This window comes from Entelurus aequoreus, linkage group LG22 (assembly GCF_033978785.1).
Source record: "Entelurus aequoreus isolate RoL-2023_Sb linkage group LG22, RoL_Eaeq_v1.1, whole genome shotgun sequence".
NCBI lineage: Eukaryota > Metazoa > Chordata > Actinopteri > Syngnathiformes > Syngnathidae > Entelurus > Entelurus aequoreus.
Window position 1 is genome coordinate 4,027,410 of NC_084752.1, and position 22,917 is coordinate 4,050,326.

The window sequence follows — 22,917 nt, forward strand, 5'->3', positions numbered from 1 at the left end:
GATAAACAGCCATATTCAGTGATGACATTATTGATATAAAGAAGACAGGAGTTAACATGTGACAGGTAAAAAAATGATGTCGTCACAATACATCGATAGCTTATTATACTGAGAGCCAATATTTATACCATGAATATTATTTTCACTTCTTATTTTTGCAGCTAAGGGTTCAATAACCAAATTAAATAATAATCCAGATGCAGGACATCCCTGTTTTACTCCTCTTTTTAACAAAAAAGGTTCTGAAATATGATTATTGGTTTTGACTGATGCCATGGGCCTTGTATAAAGCATCTTAATCCATTGTATACAATTGTCTCCAAATCCAAATTTACGTAATGTGCAAAACGTAAATGAGCAGTTTATGCAGTGGAATGCCTTCTCCGCATCAACACTAAATACTGCTGTGGGATAAGGGAGACTTCTAGCATAGTAAATAACATTAAACCATTTCCTTGTATTGTCTGAAGATTGTCGACCTTCCATGAAGCCAGTTTGGTCAGTATGAATTAATTTTCCAATTACATTTGATAATCGTGTGGGTAAGATTTTTGCCAAGATTGAAAAGGATTGTCTATTCATGGAATACATAGATTTCAGCAGGATCTACCCCAGTCTGCTGACATGCAAGCAGAGTAGTAGATTTTTGTAAAAAGCTTTTATAATTGTAAAGGACAATGTTTTATCAACTGTTTGCAATGATGTACATTTGTTTTAACTATTAAATGAACCAAAAATATGACTTATTTTATCTTTGTGAAAATATTGGACACAGTGTGTTGTCAAGTTTATGAGATGCGATGCAAGTGTAAGCCACTGTGACACTGTTGTTCTTTTTTATTTTAATGTCTAATGATAATATCATTGTTATGGTATTGCTGTGTATTGTTTTGTTGGATTGATTAATAAATAAAAAAAATTAAAAAAAAAAAAAAATTTCAAAAAATTAATAAAAAAAAAAAAAATCGATTTTCTAAAAATGAGAATCGATTCTGAATCGCACGTCAGAATCGCGATTCGAATTCGAATCGATTTTTTCCCCCACCCCTAATATATATATAATATAATATAATTACTTTGCATGCAGTCCGCTTTCGGTCCCCCAGCCATAAATTTTTAAGCCCAATGCGACCCTCTAGTCAAAAAGTTTGGACAACCCTGTTTTAAGCAATTATATGATAATTAGAGTGGAAGTGGAGAAAAAGGCTTGTTAATTTCTTATTAAACAAACTGTGTATAAACAAATCACAATGACAGTGATCGAGCTCCACAGTTGGAGTATTACAGGGTGTGCCTGGGAGGTATTTCCTTCACACCATGACCAAACAGCAGCTGACCTTACAGTGTACATTATGCTACACTACTGTTCTTCTTTAATTACTGTCACTTTAGCCATATTGTACTGAGCAGCCAGGACAGAGGCGAGACTGTGTTCCGCTTTTCCCCTTGGCCATCACAGGTGTCTTTCTGTGATGTTGCTGCAAAGCCAAAGAAAGAGCAAAAAACACATTCTTGGAGTTTTAAACCTTGCACGAGAGATCGACCGATATGTTTTTTTCAGGGCCGATATCCATACCGATTATTAGTAGTCTTAAGTTTGATAACCGATATCTGGAGCCGATTTTCATTTGCAGTGACTTGTCCAGGGTGTACCCCGCCTTCCGCCCGAGTGCAGCTGGGATAGGCTCCCGAGAGGGACAAGCGGTAGAAAATGGATGGATGGATGGATGGATTCATTTGCAGTAAAAGTTTTTTTGACATGAATAACATTAATAGTTTATGAGTATGCAACTGGACAAAGCTGTGGGTTGTGGTGTTTTTTCCATTATTTTTTAGGAAACGTCAGACCAGTAGCAACATAAAAATAATGCGGCACTAATGCCGTGGTTGACTTAGCACCCAAAAACATCAGGGGATTTCACAAACCCATTCATTACGTGTATAATGCTGCGGTCAGAGGAGCATCAACATTTGCATTTCAAAATACAGAAAATCTCCCGGGAAAATTGGTAAAAATATGGGATTTCTCTACATCACAAAACTTTGCCATCTACTCAATTTTATAGCAGTTTATGCATTTAATACATAGTACGGATTCCTTGTGAGAAATCGTGAAATATTGCGGATATTTAAATACTGGGTTACTTTACGTAACTTATAGTTGAGCCATTTTTTAAGCTGGCTGACATACTTTCTTCCTGGGTATTATAGAAAGTATGAGAATGTGTGAGCTGCTGCCTGCTCTTCTTTACTCAATATTTGTCAGTTATTTACACAAAGTTTGCCTTTTTGGCAGAGATATATTTTCTGTCGTCTTCATGGCCGTCCATCTTTGGCGTGTTATTTGATTGAATCACGGAACATGAAACTCTGCGGACAGAGGCTTGTCGAGCGACTCCATCGCTGCAGTAGCAAAAACAAACAAAATGGGGCCGGGAAGACGGCAGAAAAGAAGGACAAAAATTGGATTTCCTGGCAAGAATTTTAAGTTTTGACAGATATGCAGAGGAGACGTACTGTAGGTGACCAGCACTGCATTAGAAGTAGTGAAAGGGGATTAAGGGGTGTGGCTATGCGGGCGCCGCAGTTGAGCAGACTGGGAAACAATTTGGGGAGAATGATTGTCAGTGAAAGTAATTTTTATTCTTAAATGAAAAAACTGGGCCCAAACGAAAAGAGCACTTTTCTCATGAGCAGTGGTTATTACAATCTACTTCTCTAATTATTATGTGTATACTAAATACAGGTATCCTATGTGTATACATTGTATCTGCTGATGTAGTTGTGGTTGTTTATATAAAAAATTAAATAAAAAAAGGTGGTACCTATATACGGCAAATGGCAAATATCGGCAGTGACAATCGGTCGATCTCTACCTTGCATGATTATTATATTTGTTTTCCACCTGCAGGAATTTCAAAATAGGTGATGTTCCACCATATGCTTAGTCATGGCCTTTCCTTTAAAATGGGTCACTCATCTCTTTGGATGCAGAACTAACAAGCAGTTAAAACACCCTGCCACTTTTTGTTTTTGCATTTTTATACATCAATCATTGGTTAACCTAACCTGGATTTAAAATAAATAGCAGGTCTCATTGCACAGGCCATGTCGCCAAGGTCTCAGGTCCGAACGGAAATAAAACAAATGCATTACTGTGTAGGACTAAATAGGACTACAACGCAACACATGTTTGCATGCATGCAGTGTGGAAGAACCTACCATTTGAGCGATGCAAATGCTTTGTGAGAGCTTTGTCTACTTCCAGGAAGGCTTTTGTTAAAACCAACTCAAGGTTGTCCTCCTCTGCCACAAGGTCCCTGAAACAACAACAATAGTTTACTTGTAAACATTCTGTGTGTGCAATATACTGGTCCATTCATTTGAGAAAAAACATTATTATGTCTCATGTTTCCTTATACAGCGGCCTCTGTTCCAAAAAGATGTTAGGCACAAACCACCCGCAGAGAAGAGGTGGCATTTGTTTACTGTAAAATTTGAAAAGTGCTAAAAGCTGAGCGACTTTTCAACACCCACTTGAAAAGAATCAGGGATTGGAGAATGTATCTCCCTGACCATTATATTACCCTGAAACTGTCAATGTCATTTTTAATCTATCCAGTGCCAGAGCACACCAAAAGCCAATTAAGTATACATTTCTATGGAACAGGGGCCGTACTTATCAAGCTTCTTAGAATTACTCCTAAGAAGTCTGCTAAGAGTTGACTTAAGAGTAAATAAATTCTTCGCTGAAAGCTGCACTTAGAAGTTAGTTATCAAGCGTCTTACTCACACTTTCAGCGAAGTGTAGGACTGAATCTTAAGTGTCACACTCAGAGCTGAATTACGACATTACTATGTGCCGTAAACGGAATTTTAGGTGACGTCATTTCTGTGTCCATAGAAATGACCAATCACGGAAGGGAATCCGTTGTCTAAGAATAAAGAAATATCTTGGAAATATTTAAGTGGACAATGGGAGTGTATATTTTGACAATAAACTACAAAATAATACAAAACAAACTAGTCCCCGCCGGCACTCACGCTACCGCTCCCTCTCTTCTATCGCCCACACACTCACTGACGTCACTCACCTCACGGCCACACACATACGCTACTGTCATAACATTTTCTTTCCAATTCATTAATTAGGCAACTAATTTGAAACTGGTGTGGGTGGCTCTATATATACTAGCCCACTGCAGACACATGCAGAAATCAACAAAGAATCGAAAAGTATTAAATCTGTGACAAAAATAATATCCGCTCTGTCTAAACGATACCGTTTGATCAGCTGCTCGTCATCAAAAAAAACAAAAAAACATTGTTCCGTTCCCTGAACGTTCGCGCACGTCTCTCTCGCCTCAGTGCCATCCCCTGCTGGCAACTCCTAACCACTTAAGACACCTCTGAAGGTCTCTTAAATATTGTGGAGAGTAGGAGTGATTCTTAGACTTAAGAACGTTGATAAAAAGCTTTTATTCTTAAGTTTGAGAGTAGGACTAAATTTCGCAAATTCTCAGGACTTAAGTGTAAAATGGCACTCTAAGAAGCTTGATAAGTACGGCCCCAGGTCTTTACCTTGTGCTTTTATTTAAGGAGAACAATTGAGTCAAAGGGAGTCTCTCTATTCCGCCTATAAAGCGCTCTAAACCTCCAAAAATCTCCATCAACGTTATACATGCTGCAAGTATGTCAGTAATTTAGTAAGAGGCACAATCATAAAAACATGTAATATTTATGGTTTTTGCTCATTTTAAGCATACGGCGGCGTATTAATTTCACAGATGCATCACAACGTTCGCGTTACTTTCCCAGTAACAAAACTACTAATCATGATAGACTTCATGAAAGGCAATGATTACTTTTGAACAAATAATGATCCAGGACCTTATATTTTTGAGCCTGAATATAAGGAGGATGGGAGCTATGTGCTCAACATATCCAGCTTTGGTTAAACACTAAGTATCATGCAGCAGTATTGCCAAGTGCTGAACAAGAAATACAAACTACAAACATAATTTAACAATCACCTACTGTACCATGTCTGCTCTCACTGGTATGCCGACTGATGGGGTGTTTACATCTTCCTGTTTAGATGAAGAATTAATCATAATCCTCAAGCAGGTAAAATAAAAATGACAAAAAGTGGCCGCAAATGATAGGTTGTTTTTTTTCCGTCTTTCTCCCCATCCTCAGGTATAAGTTGAGTGTCAAAGTTGACCAACTTCTCGGTTTATGGCCACAACCTTCTCCCATCCAGGTGAGAGGCATGATTTATAATCTAGAATTAACTTTTACCAACTCAGAGGCGATACAGCAGCTCAGTATCTCAATTGGAACATTAGCGAGTTAAATCCGTGATCACGGCACTGCTAAAAATACTTCATAGTAACAATCTCTTTAACGATTGATTAATATTCAGGTCACAAAAGAGTATAGTTGCCGTTTTTTTAATGTTAGTTTGCTTTGTGGGTCCAATAGAGCAGTGGTCCCCAACCTTTTTGTAGCTGGGGACCGGTCAACGCTTGAAAATTTGTCCCACGGACCGGGGGGGGGGGGGGGGGGGTTGTTTTGTGTTTTTTATGTTGATTTAATTTAAAAAAAAAAAAAAAAAAAAAAAAAATTTAAATTACATTTCTTGCGCGGCCCGATGGTTGGGGACCACTGCAATAGAGTACTCCTGTCAGCGTTCCTGTTCTGTAACCCTGTACACTGTTTTGTCTAATCTTGAACGGGTTTGTGCTGAAAACAAAGTTTCGTTGTACTTGTGCAATGACAATAAAGACCTATCTGAATCTGAATCTGTTAGCTGTCAGCAACCTCGTACTTGCCATATTTAAGAATTACAATGCATTAAAAAAAAGACAATACATGTGTTGTCTTACACAGGGATTGTGAATGATAGGCACTTTTCCCCAAAGTGCAGTTCCCCTTTAAACAAAATAAAAAGCCATATTTTTTGTTTTTAACGTGAGTGATGTGGATTTTTACTTTTTGGATTAGTTTTTTGGCATACATATTTGATAAAACCAGCATCCTCTTCAGTGGACATTTGTTTTTGGACAACTTCTTTTGACAGTCACAACTTTCAGAGGATAATATTGTTGTTATGCAGAAGACACGTGTCCACTGAAGAGGACGTTTGCCCATCTTACCCTTTGACACTACATCACCTTACCACTAAAAGACGTCTGGTACTCTCTGCAGTTGAGTACACTTACGGCCACTATTTGAGCTTATACAATATACTTACTTGATGAACTTCTCCATATATTTGTCACAGAAGTCCGCAGCTTCCGGGCCGCCGTGCCCGTCAAACACAGCAAAGTAGAGGATGTTGTCAGTCATTTGAGAGTACTGGAAGCGGTCTTCGTTCTCCTTGCGTTGCCCGATCAGCGAGGCGCACCCCACTTTGGAAAGACTGACCTTGGGAATGGGCTTGCCGTAGCGGATGCTCGAGGGCATCAGAATGGGCTCGTCAATGCGATTGTCCCAGATGCCAAATGAGTCCCAGGTGGTGGGACGCCCGCTGCTGTCCGCATCAAAGCGCGTGCTGCTCTGGCGGTTTCCCGAAGGAGTGTAAATCTGCCTCAGAGGAACGGCGGACTGAAGGTGGCGCTCCTGCTTCAATGGGAGTGACACCAGGGCCATTTGTGAAAGACCGTTGTGTCCAACATGAAGCCCACTGCACCTTGCCAGGCGGGCAAGATAGGCTATTGACATCACCCTGACAGCAGGAATACGGGTGAAGGATTGGATGTCGAGAGATGGGATCACCCAACACAAAAATGACACGGACTTGCGTCAGTATGAGTTGCCACGAGGTTGTTCGAGGCGGCTCCTGGAGCTTCCAGAATACTTCAGGAGAGACACAGTAGCCTGAGAAGAATAAAGGAAAACACTTAACTTCAATCACTTTTATTGGAATTTTGCCTATAATTCACAATCTTTATGGTAGACACATAGTATTTTAATGCATTCTAACTCGTAAATAAGTCTGCTTACAGTGGAGTGAGTGGGAGCTGTGAAGTCATGCCGTCATTGCGTCTATTCCGACCATAAACCTAGGGATGTCCGATAATGGCTTTTTTGCCGACATCTCGATATTTTCCAACTCTTAATTACAGATACCGATATCAACCGATACCGATATATACAGTCGTGGAATTAACACATTATTATGCCTAAATTGGACAACCAGGTATGGTGAAGATAAGGTCCTTTTAAAAAAATAAAAATAAAAAATAAAATAAGAAATTAATTGAAAACATTTTCTTGAATAAAAAAAAGTAAAACAATATAAAAACATTTACATAGAAACTAGTAATAATGAAAATGAGTAAAATTAACTGTTAAAGGTTAGTACTATTAGTGGACCAGCAGCACGCACAATCATGTGTGCTTACGGACTGTATCCCTTGCAGACTGTATTGATATATATTGTAGGAACCAGAATATTAATTACAGAAAGAAACAACCCTTTTGTGTGAATGAGTGTAAATGGGGGAGGGAGGTTTTTTGGGTTGGTGCACTAATTGTAAGTGTATCTTGTGTTTTTTATGTTGATTTAATAAAATAAAAAATAAAAAAAATAAAATAAAAAAAACGATACAGATAAAAAAAACGATACCGATAATTTCCGATATTACATTTTAAAGCATTTATCGACCGATAATATCGGACATCTCTACATAAAACCCAATAAATAACCTAAAAGCGCCAACAATACTCTATTTACAGTATATTTCGTGACCTGAATATTGACAAAATTGTTATTATGTGCGCTAACGTTACAGTAAGGGCCTATTTTTAGTAGCACATAGTCACAGATAGGGACTGTAACTTCCTTACACGGGTATATTGACATCAGCTAGTGAGCTGCTTTCTCGCCTATGGCTCGTCAAAGTTAATTCTAATTGTTAAATCATGCCTCTCACCGAGACAGTGGAAGGATGTTGCCACCAACCGAGAAGTTTGTCAGCCATGGCGAATAAGACCTGAAAAGACGCTTGTTCCACCCCTGCCCTTTTTTTCTACGTGGCTAATGAGTCATTTTTCATCTAAACAGGAATATATTCAACATCCTATCAGTGGCCATCGCAGTGAGGGCAGATAGTGTGCAGTAAGTGATTATTTTATTATGGTTGTTGGCTCGCAGGATTTTCCCAGTGAGTATTAAAGGCCTACTGAAATGAATTTTTTTTATTTAAACGGGGATAGCAGATCTATTCTATGTGTCATACTTGATCATTTCGCGATATTGCCATATTTTTGCTGAAAGGATTTAGTATAGAACAACGACGATAAAGATTGCAACTTTTGGTATCTGATAAAAAAAAGGCTTGCACCTACCGGAAGTAGCGTGACGTAGTCAGTTGAACATATACGCAAAGTTCCCTATTGTTTACAATGATGGCCGCATGAAGTGAGAGAGATTCGGACCGAGAAAGCGACAATTTCCCCATTAATTTGAGCGAGGATGAAAGATTTGTGGATGAGTAAAGTGCAAGTGAAGGACTAGTGGGGAGTTGAAGCTATTCAGATAGGGAAGATGCTGTGAGAGGCGTGTGGGACCTGATATTCAGCTGGGAATGACTACAACAGTAAATAAACACAAGACATATATATACTCTATTAGCCACAACACAACCAGGCTTATATTTAATATGCCACAAATTAATCCTGCATAAAAACACCTGCGTGTTTGTTATGCTAGCTCCTAGCTCCTCTGCTAGCTCCTAGCTCCATAGAACACGCCAATACAATTCAAACACCTGATCAACACACACAATCACTCAGCCCAAAAGACCGTTTACCTAACCCAAGGTTCATAAAGCTTATATATTTTTAAAAAGTTACGTACGTGACGCGCACATACGGTCAAGTTATCGAATGTTTAGCAGCCAAGGCTGCATACTCACGGTACCTGATATTCAGCTGGGAATGACTACAACAGTAAATAAACACAAGACATATATATACTCTATTAGCCACAACACAACCAGGCTTATATTTAATATGCCACAAATTAATCCTGCATAATAACACCTGCGTGTTTGTTATGCTAGCTCCTAGCTCCTCTGCTAGCTCCTAGCTCCATAGAACACGCCAATACAATTCAAACACTTGATCAAAACACACAATCACTCAGCCCAAAAGACCGTTCACCTAACCCAAGGTTCATAAAGCTTATATATTTTTAAAAAGTTACGTACGTGACGCGCACGTACGGTACGGTACGTGTTATGCTAGCTCCTAGCTCCTCTGCTAGCTCCTAGCTCCATAGAACACGCCAATACAATTCAAACACATGATCAACACACACAATCACTCAGCCCAAAAGACCGTTCACCTAACCCAAGGTTCATAAAGCTTATATATTTTAAAAAAGTTACGTACATACGCAAAAAAAAGCCAAAGCTGCATACTCACAGTAGCACGTCTGCGTCTTTGTCATCCAAATCAAAGTAATCCTGGTAAGAGTCTGTGTTGTCCCAGTTCTCTACAGGCGTCTGTGTATCCAAATCAAAAGTCCTCCTGGTTAGAGTCTCTGTTATCCGAGTTCTTCCATCTTGACTGCATCTTTCGGGAATGTAAACAAAGAAGCGCCGGCTGTGTACTGTTGTGGCTGACTACGTTCGAAAAATACGTCCATTTCGCACCGACAACTTTCTTCTTTGCTTGCTCGGCTTCCTTCTCCATAATGCAATGAACATGATTGAAACAGATTCACGAACACAGATGTCCAGAATACTGTGGAATTATGAAATGAAAACAGAGCTTTTTCGTATCGGCTTCAATGTGGAAGGCATACCCGTGTTCGTCGGGCTACGTCACACGCATACGTCACACGCAGAGGCGTTTCGAACCGGAAGTTTAGCGGCAAATTTAAAATGTCACTTTATAAGTTAACCCGGCCGTATTGGCATGTGTTATAATGTTAAGATTTCATCATTGATATATAAACTATCAGACTGCGTGGTCGGTAGTAGTGGGTTTCAGTAGGCCTTTAATCAGTGATGTTGTTGAAGAAAAAAGTGGTGCGTTTGTGAAATTAATGCGCCGCCGTATGCTTCAAATGAGCAAAATATGTAAATATTACATGTAACTATGAATGAGCCTGTTACTACATTACATGTATACTTACGCCATGTATGTAAAACCATGATGGAGGTGTTTGGATGTTTTTAGGGGCTTTATAGGCAGAACAGAACAACTCCATTAGGCTCTACTGTGAGCGGACTGTTGATCCCATTTATTTACTAGTAAGAGACCCCCCCCCTCAAAAAAAATAAAACATACAGTACAGGCCAAAAGTTTGGACACACCTTCTCATTTCAATGTGTTTTCTTTATTTTCATTGTAGATTGTCACTGAAGGCATCAAAACTATGACACATCTGAAGGGAAAACCATTTCAGGTGTACCTCTTGAAGCTCATCGTGAGAATGCCAAGAGTGTGCAAAGCAGTAATCAGAGCGGGTGGCTATTTTGAAGAAACTACAATATGAAACAATGTTTTCAATATATCACCTTTTTTTGTTAAGTACATAACTCCACATGTTTCCATTCATAGTTTTGATGCCTTCAGTGACAATCTACAATGTAAATAGTCATGAAAATAAAGAAAACGCATTGAATGAGAAGGTGTGTCCAAACTCGTGTTCTTGTCATACATAAGGATTGTGAATGATAGGCAAAAAATCCAAAAAAGTGTAGAGATTGTGTAGTAGTGTGAGAGTAAAAAGTCAGTTGTTATTTTGAGTAACAGCGTGGAAACAGAAATATGCATACTCCACCTAAAAAGTTTATGTGTATATACAGTCGTGGTCAAAAGTTTACATACACTTGTAAAGAACATCATGTCATGGCTGTCTTGAGTTTCCAATAATTTCTACAACTCTTATTTTTTTTGTGATAGAGTTATTGGAGCACACAATTGAGCTGTTTGGCCACAATACCCAGCAATATGTTTGGAGGAGAAAAGGTGAGGCCTTTAACCCCAGGAACACCAACCTACCGTCAAACATGGTGGTGGCAGTATTATGCTCTGGGCCTGTTTTACTGCCAATGGAACTGGTTCTTTACAGAGAGTAAATGGGACAATGAAAAAGGAGGATTACCTCCAAATCAGGACAACCTAAAATCATCAGCCCGGAGGTTGGTTCTTGGGCGCAGTTGGGTGTTCCAACAGGACAACGACCCCAAACACACGTCAAAAGTGGTAAAGGAATGGCTAAATCAGGCTAGAATGAAGGTTTTAGAATGGCCTTCCCAAAGTCCTGACCTAAACGTGTGGACAATGCTGAAGAAACAAGTCGATGTCAGAAAACCAACAAATTTAGCTGAACTGCACCAACTTTGACAAGAGGAGTGGTCAAAAATTCAAGCAGAAGCTTGCGGATGGCTACCAAAATCGCCTTATTGCAGTGAAATATTAACATTGCTGTATGTATACTTTTGACCCAGCAGATTTGCTCACATTTTCAGTAGACCCACAATAAATTCATAAAAGAACCAAACTTCATGAATGTTTTTTGTGACCAACAAGTATGTGCTCCAATCACTCTATTACAAAAAAATTAGACTTGTGGAAATTATTGGAAACTCAAGACGGCCATGACATTATGTCCATTACAAGTGCATTTAAACTTTTGACCACAACTGTATATATGTTTATATATGTGTACAGCTCTGGTAATGGGTACATTTGCACCCACCTGCACAAATGTACTTTAAAATGTAACAATCAAAATAAATATGACTTTTTTTTGTTTACTAGGGCATGCATATATAATATGCATTAGTTTGACCATTTAAAATAAACGATAATAAAGAGATGCTTTGAAATAGCATAAAAATGCCCCAAAAACTTGGAAAAACGCGATTCACAGCATTACTTTTTGGTGTAACCAGCATGAGCGTTCTGTTCAGGTATATTTCTTTTATATTTTGATAAATCATCATATTTATAAATTACTAAATTTAAATAGGTATTAATCAATCTTTAAGCTGTGTGTATTTGATTTCAGTTTGCTTTTGACATCTTACTTAGAATTGTAATTGAAACTTTTACAACCTTGTGTTGCGCTCATGATGGCGTAACCAAACTAGATTTAATTTAATGATCTTATTTTGAATATGTATTCACTTTTTTACATTTGGTATATTTAAATATACTGTGTTTTATGCTTTTTTTTCTTTTTGGAACATGTACTATACATATAATACAATAAAGTCCCATATAAAATTATGTTTCTAGCAATACTTTAATTTTGCCTTTGAAAGTAACACTCCAATGTCCATTATTGGAGCTGTACACATATGTATGTGTGGATACAGTGTATATTACTTTTTCTATTTGCAGATTGCTCTGACATGTATGCAATAGACCCCACCCACCCATTTTCTACCGCTTGTCCCTTTCGGGGTCGCTTTAGAATATTTTACATTACAAAGAAATGTGATTTATTGTGATCAAAATTGCACCTTAACCTTTTATTGCTGCACATGCGCAGTTATTGTCGTGGCGACCAAAGCCATTTTCAGAGGTTTGACAGTTCATGGTGCTGCAAAAATATGCGATGCAAATTCATTACCAATGAACTATTCAATGAACTTTTGGTCATGGGCTGACATTACCGGGCGATTGTAATGTGTGCCAATTCTCCTCCAACGCAAATACTGTATATAAAGTGACACATTGGGTATTTGCTGTGTGCAAGCATGACATGTACATACGTTAGCAATAGTTATTTTAGCCGACTAGCTAGCAAGCTAGCACTCGACTTCGCACTCGGTCTAACCTCGCAAAACCACAACATTCCACTCAAAAACCATACCTTAGATATTTGCAGATACAGTGTTCCGGTTTTCTCCTCCTTAACACGTATATTTGTTCGCTATTGACGTGGAATAGTTTCCGCCGCGTTGGTGAACGACTCCGCGTCTGCTGGCTTGTGTAATCTAATGTTATTAAACAAGGCAATAGACGGCTGCAAGCCAATCAGATGGCTAGAATCCTTTACCCGGTCGACGCCCCGCTGACAAAGAAGCCGATTGGCCAGTAGAACTCTGACTGACAAGCACGCTGACCAATGACCGAGCGGCATTTTGTCAAGCGCGGCACGGTTCGCAGCCACCGGCATTAAGAGTTGACCTAGATTCTTGTTATCATGTGCGGTGCATTATAAAGATGACAAGAGTCCTGCTGTGTCTCAGTACCGTGTATTCAGGCTGCATGTAGGAAGTACAACGGAAGTAAACCCCCGTGACCCAGGGATATGTTATAGGTGAGGTCACCGTGGCTGCCACAGGGTGGCGCAGTATGTCAATACAATCACCCTGTAACATCTCCCTTCCTTTAGTAAAGTATCCACACTGGAACAATGCTGCCTGTAAATCAACTGTAGACCCTCAACATACTAGTAACACCAGATTCAACCTCAGATAGCAATACCTGGTTCAACATCCAATATCAGATATCAAATATATAGCAATAGAACGTAACACTACATAGTAGCAGGATAAGAACACACCTGTCATCAAATCACCATCAATCAGAACATCACTTTTTTTTTTGGATTGTTACAACACTCACTTCCTTTTTTTTTTTTTTTTTTTTTCAACAAAATTCACAGCCCATGTGTGTTTGAAAGTGCAAACAGTCCATGCATGTTTTATTTGAGTGTATGTCAGTGTGTTGGTGTGTGTGTGTGAGTGTATGTGTGTGTGTGTGTGTGTGTGCATGTGTCTGTGTGTATGTGTGTGTGTGCGTGTGTGCGTGGCACAGTCCATGTGTGACCTAGAGGTCAAGTCTGTCAGGAGGCTTAATCAGCCTCCCACTCCGGGAGAAAGTCCGGCCCTGTAGCACACGGCGCGGTGTGTCTCTGGCCTGCGGAGAAGACGGCGGTGACCTTGGGGCCGGTGAAGACCTTGGAGACCCCCCAGCACCGCCAACACTGTCTCTGTTGCCACCTCCACTCGCAGGCTGTTCTGGGGTCAATTCTGGTCGAGCCAGCGGTTGGGCAGGGGCTGCCTCGGCCGGTCGAAGATCAATTCTGTTGCGTCGATATGTGGTCCCCTCCACGTCGACCAGATAGGACCGGAGTCCCAACTGCTGCAGGCACACCCCTCTCCTCCATCTGCCCATCCTGTCTCCCGGGAGCGGCTTCATTCTGACGGGCTGGCCGACGTTCAGCTCCGGCAGATCCCTCGCCGATTTGTCATACACTAACTTCGCCGCCTGATGCTTCCCCCTCAGCTTGTCGGAAACCCCTTCGATGACCCGAGGTGCAAGGAGCTGGTCGGCCACCGGAAGAAGTGTTCTCAGCCTTCGTGACATGAGTCGCTGTGCTGGGCTGCAATTTAAGCCCTCAGTGGGCGTGTTTCGCCAATGCAGAAATGCCTTCCAGGGGTCCTCTTTGGCACGGTCCGCCTTTTTGCACAAGCCTTTCACAATCTTTACTGCTGACTCTGCTTTGCCATTAGCTTTTGGGTGCCGCGGTGAGGACATGACATGTTCGAAGCCCCACTCCCTTGCAAATGCCCGGAATTCACTACACGCAAACTGGCTTCCCCCATCTGAAATGGCTCTGTCCGGGACGCCATAGCGTGCAAACTGTGCCTTGATTCGTCGGATTGTGGTGTCGGCCGACAAGTCAGGGAGCAGGTCGATCTCCCAGAAGTCAGAGTAGTGGTCCACCACGAGCAAAAAGTTCTGTGCTGCGTAGCTGTACAAGTCCATGCTTACCAGCTGCCATGGACGTGTAGGGAGCGGGTGTGACATCATGGTCTCTTTTTGTTGTTCGTGCGCATACTCGTTACACACAGAGCACTGCTGTACATAGTCTTTGACTTCCCCTTGCATGCCGGGCCAGTACAATGTATCGCGGGCATGTCTGTAGCATGCTTCACCACCCACATGATTGTAGTGGATCCTCCTCAGCATTTCCGGACGTATGGCTTTTGGAATGATGACGCGCTGGCTCCTGAAAAGCACGCCATCCTGTGCGCTTATTTCATCTCTGATGGCCCAGTAGTCCCTGATGAGTACGGGAGCCTCCTCTTTGTGTTCTGGCCATCCCTGCAGTACGACTGCCTTGAGCGTTTGGAGACACACATCCTCCTCTGTGTGTGCTCGGATCTGTGCCAAGCGTTGGCTACTGACATTGAGGTAGTCTGCCTGCTGAATGGCCGCTGCGTCACACTGCTCCTGTTGCATGCTGCAGACCATTTCCTGTCGGTACAGTGTGTCTGTTTTCCGTGGCGGGGTGGTGGCTCTACTAAGCGTGTCACTTATGTACATTTCAGGGCCTGGCTTGTACACCACCGTAAGGCAGTAATTCTGAAGTGTCAGGAGCATGCTCTGTAGGCGCTTGGGCGCGCTGAGGAGGGGCTTACTGAAGATGGACACTAAAGGGCGGTGGTCGGTCTCTGCTGTCACATCACCCCGTCCATATAGGTAGTAGTGGAAGCGTTGACAGGCGAACACGATGCTCAGGCACTCCTTTTCTATCTGTGCGTAGTTTTGTTCCGTCTGGGTCAGGGCGCGGGAGGCAAACGTGACAGGCTGCCCTTCCTGTAGCAGACAGCAGCCCAAGCCTGTCTGACTGGAGTCGCTCTGTATGGTGACTGGCTTGATGGCGTCATAATAACGTAGGACCGGTACTGCTGTGACCAGTGTCTTCATTTCCTTCATGGCAGCATCATGTTTTGGCAGCCAGTGCCACGTCACGTCTTTGTCTAGCAGCCTCCTCAATGGTTCACATACCTCTGACAGGCGGGGCATAAATCTGGAAAGATAGTTCACAAAGCCAACACACCGCTGGACCCCTTTAGCGTCTGTGGGGTTCGGCATGTCCAGAACCGCCCTGACCTTGTCAGGGTCAGCCTTGAGGCCCTCGGCAGACAGTATGTGGCCGTGGAAACGGACCTCCTTCACTCGGAACTGCAACTTTTTCAGGCTCAGCCTGAGCTTAACTTCTCTGCATCTGTCCATTAGGGAAATTAGGTTTGTGTCATGGTCGCGGTTGGCTTCATCGTCCGTATCCCCGCAGCCAACTATGAGGACATCATCGGCTATGGGCTCAATCCCAGTTAATCCAGCTAGGAGCTCATGTTGCTTTCTCTGGTACAGTTCCGGAGCCACCGACACACCAAAGGGGAGCTTCAGCCACCGCTTTCTGCCCCATGGTGTCCAGAACGTTGTCATCAGGCTACTCTCCTCATCCAGTCGGCACTGCAGGAATGCATCACGCGCATCCACCAGCGTGAATATACGCGCCTTTGGCAGCTTGTACAACACGTCATCTAAAGTGGGCATGAGGTAGTGGGACCGTTTCAGGGCTCGGTTGAGTGGCTTTGGGTCAATGCATAGTCTCAATTTATCCGGTTTTTTCACTATGACCAGATTGCTGATCCAGTCTGTGGGCTGTGTGACTGTGGTTAAATGTCCATCCTTTTCGTATTGATCGAGCTGTGCTTTAACAGCTGCCTTGAGGGCCACTGGAACATTCCTGGGGGCACACTGCACAGGCGCCACGCTCCTGTCCAGCTCAAAGTGAACATCACCAGGCAGGGACTCAACTGGGCTGGTGAACACGTCGTGGTATGTGTTGATGAGACGCTCTTTGGTCAGGTCTCCCATCCTGCAGTGTTCCACTTTATTTAGCTCCTCAGGAATGGTGAATCGTATCAGACCCAGTCTCTCACATGTCTCCCCTGAAAGCAAGGGCCTCTGGCCTGTACGCACAACCTCAAAGTCCAGCTTGTGTGTTCTGCCCCTAATGACACACTGTGTGCTGTACAACCCCAGCGAGTTCATCCACTCACTGTTGTACAGCTTCAATCTGGTGAGACTCTTCTGAAGAGGCGTTCTGGGCGCCAGTCTCATCTTGTCCTTCATGCTAATCACATTGCAGGTGGCTCCAGAGTCGAGCTGGCACCTCTGGACCCCCTGTTGCAGTGGCAGATTGACAAACCACTTCTTCCCTTGCGTGTTCACAGCTCCCACGCTCTCTGCTGTGGACCTGCGTCCATATCTTTGTCCCCCCTGCGTGGCATTGATGCTCTCTCCAGGCCCAGAGTTGCCCAGTGACATAGTCTTTAATTTATTGTCCATGACCTCGGCTGCACGGCAGATCATGATTGCCTGATCCAATTTGAGATCATTTTCTCTTAGCAAACGACGTCTGGCGCCCTCATCAGCAATGCCAAGGACTAGCTTGTCCTTTATGAGTTCATCTTTTATAGCTCCGTATTCACAAGAGGCAGCCTTTTCTCTCAGCCTTGTAACAAAAGCATCTATGAGTTCTCCTTCCTCTTGCTTTAAGTTTCCAAAAACGTACCTCTCAAATGTGACGTTCTTCGCGGGGGTAAAGTATCCCTCCAGTGCCTCCAGAATAGCACCGGCATCTTTCTGTTGGTCGGCAGTGAGTCCCAGGTTGTATTTGTAAACATGGAGGCAGTCGTTCCCCATTAGCCGTCTCAGCGCCGCTGCTTGGACGGGCTTCTCCTTCTCGTTGAGCCCGGTCGCCAGCAGATAATCCTCAAACTCTGCTCGGAAGTTTTTCCAGTTGCCGTGAGTGTCCCCAGCCATCTTCATGGGCTCCGGAGGCGGGATGTTGGAAGCCATTATACCAATGCGGTGCTAAAGCTAACAGGCTAACTGAAACTGCTAAAACTCACCAAAACAAATAAACGCACGCTGTCTCAGCAACGGACAGAATGTGGGGCATAATCGGGTCCTGCTTGGACTTCTGACACCATGTTATCATGTGCGGTGCATTATAAAGATGACAAGAGTCCTGCTGTGTCTCAGTACCGTGTATTCAGGCTGCATGTAGGAAGTACAACGGAAGTAAACCCCCGTGACCCAGGGATATGTTATAGGTGAGGTCACCGTGGCTGCCACAGGGTGGCGCAGTATGTCAATACAATCACCCTGTAACAATTCTTCTGTTTATTTACGACTCAAATGTCAGCCTCTGGCAGGTACCATGTGAGTCATTACATCACTGACGAATATTGCATTATCATGCCACAAAAAATATTACATTTGTCATTTGATGACTGTATTATGCTGATAGTATATATTTGTACTAGGGGTGTGGGAAAAAATCGATTCGAATTCGAATCGCGATTCTCACGTTGTGCGATTCTAACTTTGTGCGATTCAGAATCAATTCTCATTTTTAAAAAATCTTTTTTTTTTTTCATTTTAGTTTTTTTTTTCATTTATTTTTTATTTTTTTAATTAATCAATCCAACAAAACAATACACAGCAATACCATAATGCAATCCAATTCCAAAACCAAACCCGACCCATTAACACTCAGAACTGCAATAAACAGAGCAATTGAGAGGAGACACAAACACGACAGAACAAACCAAAAGTAGTGAAACAAAAATGAATATTATCAACAACAGTATCAATATTAGTTACGATTTGAACATAGCAGGGATTAAAAATCCCTCATTGACATTATCAATAGACCTTTATAAAAAAAAAAAAAAGAACAATAGTGGCTTACACTTGCATCGCATCTCATAAGCTTGACAACACACTGTGTCCAATATTTTCACAAAGATAAAATAAGTCATATTTTTGGTTCATTTAATAGTTAAAACAAATTCACATTATTGCAATCAGTTGATAAAACATTGTCCTTTACAATTATAAAAGCTTTTTACAAAAATCTACTACTCTGCTTGCATGTCAGCAGACTGGGGAAGTTCCTGCTGAAATCCTATGTATTGAATGAATAGAGAATCGTTTTGAATCGGGAAAATATCGTTTTTGAATCGAGAATCGCGTTGAATCGAAAAAAATCGATTTTGAATCGAATCGTGACCCCAAGAATCGATATTTAATCGAACCGTGGGGCACCCAAAGATTCGCAGCCCTAATTTGTACCATGAATTGTCTTATGTGGACCCCGACTTAAACAAGTTGAAAAACGTATTCGGGTGTTACCATTTAGTGGTCAATTGTACGGAATATGTACTTCACTGTGCAAGCTACTAATAAAAGTTTCAATCAATCAATCAATTTACCGACGGTAAAAATCACTGATCAGTCTTTGCTGTAAGAACTGTAAAATTAAAACATCCATCCATCCATTTTCTACCGCTTATTCCCTTTGGGGTCGCGGGGGCGCTGGAGCCTATCTCAGCTACAATCGGGCGGAAGGCGGGGTACACCCTGGACAAGTTGCCACCTCATCGCAGGGCCAAATTAAAACATCGAACATCAAAATATCAGCAAAGTATGACACGACAGTTTTTTTTTCTTCAAAATTTTCAAAACCTTTATTTATAATATTAAACATTTACATACAATCGAAGAAATAATAATCAAAATTAGGACAGAAACAGTACAAAAACAGTAACTTCCGTAAATAATCCAAATTTGGAGCACAGCATCATAGTTTTCACAGCTTTTTGGTCATTAGAGGTAGAAAGCGTTTTAAAGTAAAATTCTAATTATTTTTTAAAAGGCACCAAAAACAGGTGGGGAATTGAGAAACTTACATTTATGGATATAAAATATATATAAATATAAACATAAAATATAAAACTTAGCCAATAGTATAATGAGGTTGCAAGCGTTCTAAAGTAAATTTCTAATAATTTTTTAAAGGCACCAAAAACAGGTCGGGAACTGAGAATCTTACATTTATGAATATAAAATATAAATATAAAATATAAAACTTAACCAATAGTATAGAGGTTGCAAAGGTAAAGTTATTTAAAAAAAAATTGTTTTCGTTTTACTATAGTTTTATTTTTTAAATTTCTTTATTTTTTTCAAAACCTTTATTTATAACATTCAACATTTACATACAATCAAAAAAATAATAATCAAAACAAGTACAGAAACAGTACAAAACAGCGCCAGGGGGTTTGTAAACTCAATGAAGCAACTAAAGAAGAATGCAAAAAAAAAAAAATAAAATAAAATATATATATATATATATATATATATATATATATATATATATATATATATATATATATGTAACAAAATGTAAAGCCATAGGCTCACACAAGTTCCGTAAATAATCCAAATTTGGAGCACAGCATCATCGTTTTCACAGCTTTTTGGTTGTTAGAGGTAGAGTGTTTTAATGTACAGTTCTAAATCTTTTTTTAAAGGCACAAAAAACAAGTCCGGTATTGAGAAACTTACATCTATGAATATAAAACCAATAGTATAATGAGGTTGCAAAGGTAAAATTCTTTTTTAATTTTTTTTTCGTTTTACTATAGTTTTATTTTTTTATTTTTTTCAAAACCTTTATTTATAACATTCAACATTTACATACAATCAAAAAAATAATAATCAAAACAAGTACAGAAACAGTACAAAACAGCGCCAGGGGGTTTGTAAACTCAATAAAGCAACTAAAGAAGAATGCAAAAAAAAATTATATATATATATATATATATATATATAATAATCCAAATTTGGAGCACAGCATCATCGTTTTCACAGCTTTTTGGTTGTTAAAGGTAGAGAGTGTTTTAATGTAGAGTTCTAAATCTTTTTTAAAAGGCACAAAAAACAGGTCCGGTATTGAGAAACTTACATTTATGAAAATAAAACTTAGCCAATAGTATAATTAGGTTGCAAAGGTAAAATTATTTTTCAAAATTTTTTCATTTGTTTTTATTTTTTCGTTTTATTCATATCGGACGAGAAGAAAAAAAACGTACAACTTCCTGTTCCGGCTCGACGGCCAATGGAAGGAGTTCCTTGATGGGACGTAGAGTGACGTCACAACCGCGACATTTCCTCGTTTGTGTCCTGACCTGAATTGGAGATCAGTCCACCAAAATGCATCTATGCAGGTAATACACCTTTGTTTTAACGTTTCGTGTAACCGACAGTATTAAATGTGTCTTTTGGTGACAAATACGGCATGAATTGGTGTAAATTAAGCCCCCGCCCCCTCATCCGTAGATTATAGTTAGCGTAGCTGGCTGCTTGTTTAAACATAGACATTGTTGTTCGGGTTATTAGTACACATTTATGTTTGTATTGTACTGTATTTAAAAAATATATATTTTCGTTGTAAGTCACGCATTTTAATAAGCGAGCTTGCATAATGTAAATATTCAAGACGTTATTGTGGCGATTAAATGGTGACACTTCTGCTTGTTTTGAACGGGAATACAATACAAATCAAACTAATTGTACGACACATGACATGAAATCACAAACAGCTAAGTGTTGCAAGTTATACGTTTCGTTATTATTTATTACCATTCTTCCGTATGTGTGAAATTATGTAATGTGCATTGTGTACAATTTGGTGCGATCGCCCCGGAATATAGTGACGTGATGACGTCACGTTGCGTCCGCGTGCCCGCTCATACGTGCTTCTGTTATGACCCAGGTAAGTGGCAAAGAGTGCCCGCGCCTGTGAGTCAAGTAGAACCATGTAGTAAAGTCGCCGTGCTGTCATACACTGTTAGTAGCACCGTGGAGACCCCCTGTGTTAGTTTGTGTCGACGTCACGGTTGCAAAGGCTGCAAAATTTAGTCTGCCAAAAAGTAAGCTAACATTGCAAGGGCTGGTCCTATGGCTTACTCGCCGTTACCTTTATCTCCAGAAGTGGAAAAAGAAGATTATAGAGTGTCTCTACCGCTCATTTTTGTTTTTCTGCACAGGTAGGTTTTGTTTTGTCTGTTTTATGCATTTTGTGGTGTTTTGTTAGCTATCCATACACTTGGGTAAAACGGAATCCATCCTATTTGGGTCCCACTAACCACGTTAAACCCAGATTCCGAACTAACAAAGGTCTTAACTCATTTTCCTTCTATGCCACATCAATATGGAATGCACTCCCAACAGGTGTAAAAGGAAGGGCATCTCTAGCCTCCTTCAAAACCGCAGTAAAAGAACGCTTCCAGGCAACTACAACCCTAAACTAACACCCTCCCTTCCACATAATACCTCTTCGGATTGTAAATAATCAAATATAAACAATCAAATGTAGACATTTTTTCTTATACTTTCTGATCTCTCTCTCTATGTCCACTACTTGCTGTACATATCCTACCAAGTCAGTCCTACACGGCTTCAATATCAATTTCTCTGATAATGCAATTGTTGATGCTGATTGTTGATGACTGAAGTGTTGATACCAACCAAACCTAACCCCCCACCCCTCCATATCCCACACCACGGATTATAAATAATGTAAATAATTCAATGTATATACTCTGATGATTATCTGGTGTGATGACTGTATTATGATGTTAGTATATATTTGATAGTATATATCTGTATCATGAATCAATTTAAGTTGAAAAACTTATTCGGGTGTTACCATTTAGTGGTCAATTGTACAGAATATGTACTTCACTGTGCAATCTACTAATAAAAGTTTCAATCAATCAATCAATCAACATCAACCTTAAGGAAGTCAGTGACTTCACTATAAAAGTGGGTGACATTGTTATCACCAGGAAAGATGAGGTCACCTACCTAGGTTCCATTCTAGGGGCTGATCTTTCCTGTGATAAAATGGCAACCAAGGTAATCAAAAAGGTCAACCAACGAACGAGATTTCTCTACAGAATCTCCTCTCTGGTCAACAAAAGCACCATGAAGATTCTAGCGGGAACTCTCATTCAACCCTTTTTCGATTACGCATGCACCTCCTGGTACCCTAGCACCTCCAAATCCCTCCAATCTAGACTCCAATCATCCCAGAACAAGTTAGTCAGATTACTTCTGGACCTCCACCCCAGATCCCACCTCACTCCTACCCACTCCTCCAAAATGGGCTGGCTCAGGGTGGAGGACAGAGTAAAACAACTTGCACTGAGCCTAGTCTATAAAATCCGCTACACCTCCCTGATACCGAAGTACATGTCAAACTACTTCCTTAACGTAAATGACCGC

General features: G+C 40.8%; 2 protein-coding genes across 6 annotated transcripts in view; one reads left to right on the forward strand and one right to left on the reverse strand.

Moving 5' to 3' along the window:
- The window catches only part of ppm1kb (protein phosphatase, Mg2+/Mn2+ dependent 1Kb), a 95,664-nt gene that overhangs the window by 10,968 nt on the left and 61,779 nt on the right, over window positions 1-22,917 (reverse strand). Inside the window, exons 1-3 of one of the 2 annotated variants that reach the window (XM_062032835.1) lie at window positions 12,845-13,002; window positions 6,257-6,882; window positions 3,223-3,320 (exon numbers count right to left, since the gene is read on the reverse strand). In XM_062032835.1, the coding sequence (XP_061888819.1) occupies window positions 3,223-3,320; window positions 6,257-6,726 (568 nt within the window). In that variant the 5' untranslated portion in view covers window positions 6,727-6,882; window positions 12,845-13,002. Of the gene's footprint in view, window positions 1-3,222; window positions 3,321-6,256; window positions 6,883-12,844; window positions 13,003-22,917 lie in introns of those variants that run through there. The other variant, XM_062032836.1, reaches the window with a different exon arrangement.
- herc3 (HECT and RLD domain containing E3 ubiquitin protein ligase 3) overlaps window positions 20,753-22,917 on the forward strand; it is a 60,947-nt gene continuing 58,782 nt past the window's right edge. For 3 of the 4 annotated variants that reach the window (XM_062032831.1, XM_062032833.1, XM_062032834.1), the window contains exon 1: window positions 20,753-20,855. The gene's annotated coding sequence lies outside the window, so the exon portion shown is untranslated. Of the gene's footprint in view, window positions 20,856-21,402; window positions 21,678-22,917 lie in introns of those variants that run through there. The other variant, XM_062032832.1, reaches the window with a different exon arrangement.